This window comes from Haplochromis burtoni, unplaced genomic scaffold (genome assembly GCF_018398535.1).
Source record: "Haplochromis burtoni strain Fernald_Lab_line unplaced genomic scaffold, NCSU_Asbu1 Contig_2541, whole genome shotgun sequence".
Taxonomy (NCBI): Eukaryota; Metazoa; Chordata; class Actinopteri; order Cichliformes; family Cichlidae; genus Haplochromis; species Haplochromis burtoni.
In genome coordinates, this window is record NW_024584902.1 from 1 (window position 1) to 9,218 (window position 9,218).

General features: G+C 45.9%; 1 protein-coding gene across 1 annotated transcript; it reads left to right on the forward strand.

The window, feature by feature from the left end:
• Positions 1-7,875: 7,875 nt before the first annotated feature.
• On the forward strand, positions 7,876-8,860 carry LOC106632812 (the record flags this gene model as incomplete). The annotated part of the gene is given in 1 exon segment (XM_014331442.1): positions 7,876-8,860. A coding segment is annotated over 1 exon segment (985 nt), but the record flags the coding sequence as incomplete, so codon positions are not given.
• Between the last annotated feature and the right edge of the window lie 358 nt (positions 8,861-9,218).

Here is a 9,218-nt window from a genome sequence, read left to right on the forward strand (position 1 = left end):
TCACTTTTAGAGGACTGAAGAATAGACTTGCGAATTCTAGCTTGTTTCCCTCCCCATATGAAATGTGACAGAATCTTTTCTAACTTGTCAAAAAATGCCTTGGTAAGAAAAATCGGGACATGTTGAAAAAGATACAAGAATTTTGGGAGGGCACTCATCTTTATCAGGTTAACTCTAACCTGATAAACTCACTGACAATGGTAGAGAAGTCCAACGGTCACAATCTTTCCCAACATTTTCTAGTAGGGATAGAAAATTCTCCCTCATCATTTTATGTATAGAAGAGGAAATAAAAAGCCCCAAATATCTAAATCCGGTTTCTGCCCACTTAAAAGGCACTATTGAGTGGGGAAGAGCTCTGGCCAGGGAATTGAGGGGTTGCAACTCGCTTTTTTGATAATTGACCTTATATCCTGAATGTGTACCATATTGGTCCAGTATGTCAAAAAGCACCGGCAATGAGTTTAGAGGGTCAGAAATGTACAGAAGCAAGTCATCTGCATAAAGGGAGAGTTTGTAAGTCACACCGAACCTTGTAATGCCTTTAAATCTATCCTCTGAACGCAGCCATATTGCAAGAGGCTCGATAGCAATGGCGAATAGGAGGGGTGAGAGAGGGCACCCTTGCCTAGTGCCCCTCTCAAGTGGAAAAGGCAAAGACAAGTTGTTGTTAGTATGAATACAGGTGGATGGCGAGGAATATAGTAGCTTAACCCAGAGAATAAAGTCAGCCCCTAAGCCAAACCTATCCATCACCTCATAGAGGAAGCTCCACTCGACGCGGTCGAAAGCTTTCTCCGCGTCAAGAGATACCACAACCTCTGGAATTGAGTTGCACGATGTATGGATAATATTCAAGAGGCGTCTTGAATTGTCATATGAGTGCCTGCCGGCCATAAATCCCGTCTGGTCAGAGGCGATAATTTGTGACAGAACACGTTGTAGCCTAAGTGCAAGGATTTTAGATAGTATTTTAAAATCAATATTTAAAAGAGAAATTGGTCTGTAACTGCTGCACAACAGAGGATCCTTATCCTTTTTCAAGATTAAACAAATAGTAGCTTCGAACAAAGTCTTGGGTAATTGACATTTTGAAAAGGCTTCATTATACATATCTTTCAACAACGGTGCCATAAGATCAGAATTGACTTTATAGTATTCTGCAGAGTAACCGCCAGGGCCCGGTGATTTACCTGTGTTTAAGGATTTAATGGCTTCTTGTACCTCTACTACAGTAATAGGTCCCCCTAATCCCTTCGTCAGATCTCTATCTATTCTTGGAAAATGTATATTTTGGAGAGTTTCTTCTGATAGAGGGGGAGAGCTTGAAGTGTACAGATTGGAATAGAAACTCACAAATACTTCATTAATTCCCTCTGGGTCCGATATTATGTCACCAGCAGCAGACTTGACCTTTGGGATTAGCTTGGAGGTTGCTTCGGCACGGGCTTGATAGGCCAGAAGTTTCCCTGCCTTGTCGCCGGATTCAAAAAAGCGTTGCTTAGTCTTAATTAATTGAACCATAGCTGTTGCGGTGGTGGTTAAATTGAGGCTGGCTTGAACTTTCACACGTTCTGTATAGAGGTTAGGATCTGGGTTTGATGCATATCTGCCATCTAGATCTTTGATCTTATTCAATAAACTGGACGTGTAAGTTAACTCTTTCTTCTTTAAATTTGACACAAATCCTATAAGCTGGCCTCTCATGTAGGCTTTCGACGTTTCCCATAATACACCTCTTGACACTTCAGTAGAATCGTTCAACTCAAGGAAAAGTGAGAACTGTGATCTCAAAAAATGTGTGTAGTCATCCCTTATCAACAGGCTAGAGTTAAATCTCCAATGTTTAATGGGTCGAGACGGGGTCGCTAATACCACATCAAAAGGAACTGGTGAGTGATTTGAAATGGTGATAGCATGATACTGACAATGGCTAATTTTACAGAGAAACCTAATATCAACAAGAAAAAAGTCTATACGTGTATATGTACGGTGGGGATGAGAGAAAAAGGAAAATGCCTTAGTAGTGGGATTCGTATGTCGCCATGGATCCACAATCCCCAGCTGAGTTTTGAAAAATTCTAGGGTTTTAGCAGATTTATTCAGGGAACAGGCCTTAGTTGACGATCTATCCAGCAGAGTGTCCTGAACCAAGTTAAAGTCATCTCCAATAATAAGATGATAGTTTTCCAAATTTGGAAGTGAAGAGAAAAGTTTAGCTATAAAAGAGTCGTCGTCCCAGTTCGGCCCATACACGCTAGCCAGTATCACAAGTAAGCCCTGCAAGTTTCCTGACACAAATGTGAAACGGCCATCTGGATCAGCAATAACTTTATGTTGCTCAAACAGAATATTATTACGAATAAGTATGGCTGTCCCTCTAGCCTTGGCGTTAAATTTGGAATGATATATATTGCCAATCCAGTTTCTCTTGAGTCGCCTCACTTCTTTGTTGCAGAGATGTGTCTCTTGAAGAAAAAACACATCTCCTTTAAGCTGCTGTAAATGCGCCATAACTTTGTTAACTTTGGTTGCATTCCCCACCCCTCTCACATTCCAGGAGACAATTCTAAGACCATTGATTGTGCTCGACATACCTTACTGTATTCAGACAGGTCTTTGATTTGACAAGTTGACAGTGGCCAGGGGAAAACTGGTGTCTGTATTTGAGGTAGTAGACTGTGAACAGAACAGGGGAAAAAAAACAGAAAAAAAAAGATAAAAAATAAAATAAAATAAGTAAAACACAACAACAACAACAACAGAAAAAACATAAAACAAGGCAATACATACATGCAGATCGAACAACATAAGTGACATAAACATAAGCAACACTGTTTGGCTTGTTTGAAGCCGCGGCCATTTTTCAGCACGTGCTGGAGCGATAGCTGTGTCCTCACACTGCATATGCTAATTCCTACCTGGATGATGTTGTCATTCATAGTTATACCTCGGTGGATCATGTGCAGTGGTTGGTCACGGTCCCGGAGTCCGTGAGGCAGGCAGGGCTGATGGCAAACCCAAAGAAGTGTGTGGTTGGATGGAGGGAGGTACAGTATGATAAAATTGGCACAGAGCTTCCCCCATGTATTACCAAAGATTCACATCAAACTTATCCCATTCTTGGTTACTTTAATGAACATTTTTTATTGTCACAGTTTGATACTGATGATTTCTTGTGAACACTCCTTCAGTTTGAACCCAGTGACAGTATCAAGTTATTATGTTTATTTTTCATGTTAGTGTTTTAATTTCCAGCCTTAAAGTATCTCCATGTGATGTTCCTCTTTCATATTTTCTTCCGCCAAAATAACTGTTCCAATTCAAGATCTGCATCCTTGAAGACCCAGTTTGAAGGCTGATTACGTCACGGCAACATAATGAAGCCTGTCCCAATTCCAAATGCAGCCGAAAATGCGCCCTTCTTTTCCCGGGATTTGAAGAATGGGTCCGGTGTATCATTTGTGGCCGAACATATCCGAGAATTGATGGCGCAGTGGCTGTGGTCAATTTTTTTTAAAATAAAAGCGGCGGATGGCAGAAGTGGGGTGAAGAACCTTTTCAAAAAAAATATTAAATATTATGTCACTTATTTATATGCAAATGTAAAATATGGAAGAACATTACATCATTACTGTTGGCCAGTGATGGCCAAATAAAGCTTTCTATCTGGAGACCAAAAATATGAAGCGCAGCTTGAATTTTCAAATGAAAGTGTACTGCTTCATTATGACTGCCCACTCTACAGAGTGAAGTTCACAATTTTGTTTGACATTGGCCCACTGTTGTGTTGCTTTGAACAGATTTGAAAATTGTTATGTTTATTTTTGAAATAACTTTTATCAATACTTTCCTTTTTAAACATTTACCATGGTGTGGTCATTCTTTGCTTGTGACTTCTTGATGTTGGCAAATGCAATAGATGAATAATACATTTAATATACATATAATAATGTACAACACACTGTGACGTGCTCGCACTTCTCCGTTGGTGTATGGGGCCCGCCCCTTGCTAGCCACGCTGCATGGTGGGCCACGCCTCCCCAACTTGCCTTGAGTGTGGCATTCCTATACCTTTGGAGGATGGGCACGAGCACTGAGTGCTGTGTCTAAGTCCTGAGCATGCTTTGCTGACTAGAGAAGCCCCTGCCTCGTGTATGAATTCTTTGATTCTGCCCGAATGGACTAGGGAAGCTCGTGCTAGGTTTTTTTCTGTCAAGCGACCCGCACCTCCCTCATCTCAGGAATCTCAGGCGAAAGTGAGGAAAATAGCTGCTGCTGACATAGAATCTAGTCCCGCAGCTCCATGGGCCAGGTCCCCTTCCTCGTTTGTCGAACTGCTGGGCCCCTCCCATGCCTTTCCCTCCTGTGGCCCAGCCCCTGAGCCTGTGCTGTTGGATGTGGACTATGGTGTCGGCGTCTTCTCGGTTTGACGACGCTTCACGGCCTCAGCGCTACTTATCTCAGGTGCCGCTGCTGCCTGATTTTCAGGACCTGGTGTGCAAACAGTTTGAGGCCCTGCACCGTTGGTCCCCTTCCTGTAAGCGCTTTTCGGCCATGCATGGCCGGGAGCGCATTGACGGCCGGCCCCTTCCCCCGGTTGATCCGTCCCTGGCCCCCCTGGTTGCCCTTTGGGCTCCATCCTGGGGCGGGCTGCGTGCCCTAACAGGGATGTGAAAACCATGGACGGGCTCTTGGCTCGGCTACATAGCTGTATGGCGACCCAGGCCTGCCTGTCTAATTTATCGGCCATATTGTCGCTTCATCTTCGGCATTTGGCCCGTCGGTTGCAGGCTACCTCGGGTGATCTGGAGGGCATGGGTGAGTTGCTGTCCACGTCCTCTCTCCTAGCCTCGCTCATGAAACATCAGGCTATTGCCACGAGCTCTTCCTTGGCTATTGCCACAGGCTTCACCACCTCTGGCTGTCTCAGTCCCGGCTCCGTTCGGGTGACCAGGATTGCCTCATGAGGCTCCCGGTCGACCCTGCGGCCATGTTTGGCCCCGGTGCGGCTCAGCTCCTCCAGCAGGCTACGGAGACTCGCCGTGCTACGCAGGAGATGTCGCGGGGCTTGCGCAAGCGTCCTGCCAGGGTGGGGCGGGCTCGTGCTTCTGTGCCTCCGCCTGCCCCTGCTGCTCCTACTTGGGGTCCTGAAGATCTCTGGACCCAGCTGGAGGCCTTTTGTAGGCGCAGCGGCCACGCTCAGGCTCAGTGAGGGGGCCGGGGTGCCAAGGGACAGTCGTTCTCCAGCCGTCCCCCTCCTTCCTGACGTCTCCCTGGGCCAGGCCGCCCTGCCCGCCTCCCTGGCTACAGAACAGCGCAGGGTTGCCTGGTCGGCCCTGGGGGCGGACCCTTGGGTGGTATCTAGCATGGTCCAGGGTTATCGCCTTCAGTTTTGCCGCAGACCTCCCCTGACTTCCACTCCGACCTTCACCTGCGTGGCCGACCCGGGTCAGGGTCGGGTGCCGGTAGGAACTGGCGTCCCTTCTATCGAAGGGCGCCATACGGGAGGTGGACGCCAGGGACCGCGGGGTGGGGTTCTTCTCCCGTTACTTTTTGGTCCCAAAGCGGGATGGGGGTCTCCGTCCTATTCTGGACCTCAGGGGCCTCAATCGCTATCTCCGGCCCCTGAAGTGCCAAATGCCCACGGTCCCCAGGGTGCGTCAGGCCATTGTTGCGGGGGACTGGTTCGCCACCATCGACCTGAAGGACGCCTACTTCCAGATCCCTTTCTGGCAGGGTCACTGGCAGTTTCCTCACAGCTGTCCTGTGCCAGAAGTTCTGTTGACCCACTGAAAGAGGCATCATTTAAGAAACACCAGGAACACTTAAGCTCATCACATTGATCAAGCAGGACTCATGCTCTTCACCAGCAGCTCCCTCACAGGGAAATCTTCAGCACTCCTCTGTAGGCCCGTCCCAGAAGATGGATAAACCCAGCATTTCATGAACACTGTGATGGAGACCTTTGGTTTGTGTAATGTTATAAATACTCGGATACTCCCCAAAGGCTCTGGACTTTTACATAAAGATATTATATTCAGTCCTGTAGAAATTTATATATTTAAAAAAATATGATCCTCTCTTGTTACTCTGGTATGAATAACTCTGCATCACTTTATGGTAAATAACACACTATCTGCAAAAAACTGTTTGTAGTTCAACATACAAGTGGCGACCTTTGACCTTCATCAGGTTTTATTTAATTGTGTTAGAGAAACTCAAGCGTGCTCTTCATGGTAAATGGCCTGCATTTGTATAGCGCTTTTCTAGTCCCTAAGGACCCGAAAGCGCTTCACACTACATTCAGTCATTCACCCATTCACACACACATTCACACACTGGTGATGGCAAGCTACATTGTAGCCACAGCTGCGGGCGCACTGACAGAGGCGAGGCTGCCGGACACTGGCGCCACCGGGCCCTCTGACCACCACCAGTAGGCAAACATGGGGTTAGTATCTTGCCCAAGGATATTTGGCATGCAGCCAGGAGGCAGCCTGGGATCGAACCACCGACCTTCTGATTAGTGGCTGACCTGCTCTGCCACCTGAGCTACAGCCACCCATGCAGCTGAGTACATCAAGTGTTTAGATCGGAAGCATGCAGGTCTGAGATCAGCAGCTTTCTGAAACACCAAACTGAGGTCCTGTTAATGCTGATATATAGTGACACAGTTACATGAGTGATTAATCCTTTTGGTTTTTTGCCTTTAACTTTATCAATAAAACAGCTGCAGCTTTCACTACAGCACATGTGGTACTTCACCATTCAGTCTCAGAACTGAAGAAGCTTGGATGAGAGGTGAAACGTCTTCAAGTAACTTAAAGAAGTCCAGATGCTTTTCTTTGCAAGCTCCTTTGACTCCTTCTAGCAAGGAAATATAGGTGCAGCAGTCAGAGTATTGCTGAAAGGGATCTCCTCTATATGTGTTCCTGGACCAACTCCCAGGGAAGAACCACTCCATGATACTAGCAGAGGAAGGGGGACTTTGCGTCCTCTTCAACAACACCTGCTGCACTTATGTAGCTCCACAACATTTGTTATTCAACAACTATCAGTCAAATCAAAATCAGTCGCCAAGCCACTCAACAACCTCACACGTGGATACCCATCCACACACAAAAGCTCCAAAAATGAGACTTCTAAGAGCTCACAGTTTGATCCCAAGCACTCCTTTGGTTCCAGGTGGAGTCCTGAATGTCAGTTGGCTTTTGATACCCTCATTGACAAACTTACCACTGCACCAGTTCTAGGTTTTGCTGATCCGGCACTGCCTTACATTCTCCACACAGATGCCAGCACCACCGGATTGGGCGCTGCCCTTTACCAAGAGCAAGAGGGGAGACTTAGGGTGATAGCCTATGCTAGTAGGGGGTTGTCATCCAGTGAAAGTCGTTACCCTGCTCACAAGCTTGAATTCTTGGCACTGAAGTGGAGCGTGACAGAAAAATTTCATGATTACTTGTACGGAGCAAGCTTTACAGTGGTCACGGATAACAACCCACTTACCTATATCTTGACATCAGCAAAGTTGGATGCTACCGGCCATCGTTGGCTGGCTGCTCTTTCTACATTCTCGTTCAAGATACAGTATCGAGCAGGCAAGCAAAACCTGGATGCAGATGCACTTTCCCGTCTGCCCCATGATGGTACTTCCTCTGGGGAACCTGCTCAAAAAGATGAGGAGCTAATTAATCAGTTTACTCAACAACATCTCTCAAGCAGCAGTGATGGTGAAATATCAGCTGAAGTTGTCGATGCGATTTGCCAAAGTGGTGTTGTCAGGACCCAAGCTGAGAATAGTTTGGTCGAATCCCTGTCCATCAACACAGCACACCACTTGTACACTTGTACACTTGTAACCTACAACTATACCAAAAATGAGGTCACTGGCTACACCCCATACGAACTAATGTTTGGACGTTGGTCTCGTCTCCCCATTGACCTCGCTTTTAATCTTCCTGTACGTGAGAAAGAACAACAGACACATTCACAGTATGTACAAGACTTAAAAGCTAGGTTGAAAGAAAGTTATCTGCTTTCTTCAAAGAATGCTGCAAAGAACGCTGAGAGGAACAAGACTCGATTTGACCAACGTATTATACCGTCCAAGCTGGAAGTTGGGAGCAGAGTTTTGGTACGGAACATGAGGCTGAGGGGTAAACATAAACTTGCTGACAAATGGGAACCAGATGTCTTTGTAGTGCTGAAATGTGCCAAAGATCTCCCCGTCTACACTGTAAAACCAGAATGCAAAGACGGCCCAATTCGCACATTGCACAGAGATCTCCTTCTTCCGTGTGGGTTTCTTCCTGCAACAGAGTCAGGAACATCAGATGAGACTATTCCAATCACACCCTCTTTAACTCGTCAACAGACCAAGACACAACAGGAATCTCCTGAGTACTTTGTTGAAGAGAATGTATTTGAACCGACCTTTGTCCATCTTGTCCCGCTCCCAATGGAGTTTAGAGTGGAGAAGTCTCTCAATCCCCTACAGTCTATTCCCAGTGGTGAGGAGGAAAGACTTCCTCCAACATTTACACCTGAAATGGAATCAGCTGGAGAAGCTCTGTCAGGATCCCAGAGGGAAGAACCATTGGAGTTTGACGCTGATGAGACATCAGGGGAAGATTTGCTTGAAATCTTACCCGAACCCATTCTTGAAACCGTGTCTACAGACTTGTCCGATCCTGGAGTCTCTGACAACTTAGCGGCCGAGCCTAGTCCTGTGACATTACCAACTCTTAATTGCTCAGATTCGGTTATTGACCCCCCTCTGAGGCGGTCAACGCGTCACAGATCACCACCTAGGCGACTTCAGTATGCCCACTTAGGCAATCCATTGATATCAGTTTAATGCATTTTTTTAACACCAACTAACCTATGCAACTTAGATGCTGATTACTGTGAGCCAGAGCCATAATGTTGTTGTGCACTGAACAGAACGGAATTGGTGAGTGTGAACTTTTAATTGACTGTTTGTATTGCTACCAGCTGACCCTAATCGGCTGCTGCCGGTCCAAACATTTTGATTTTGATTTGACTGATAGTTGTTGAATAACAAATGTTGTGGAGCTACATAGTATGTATGTAGCAGTGGAAATGTTTTCAGTTAAACCCTTAATGGTTAGGAATATTATATTTAACCAATATATTGCTTGTTTATTTATTTATAAATTGTGTACACAGGAACAAGAATAACTTAATGTATT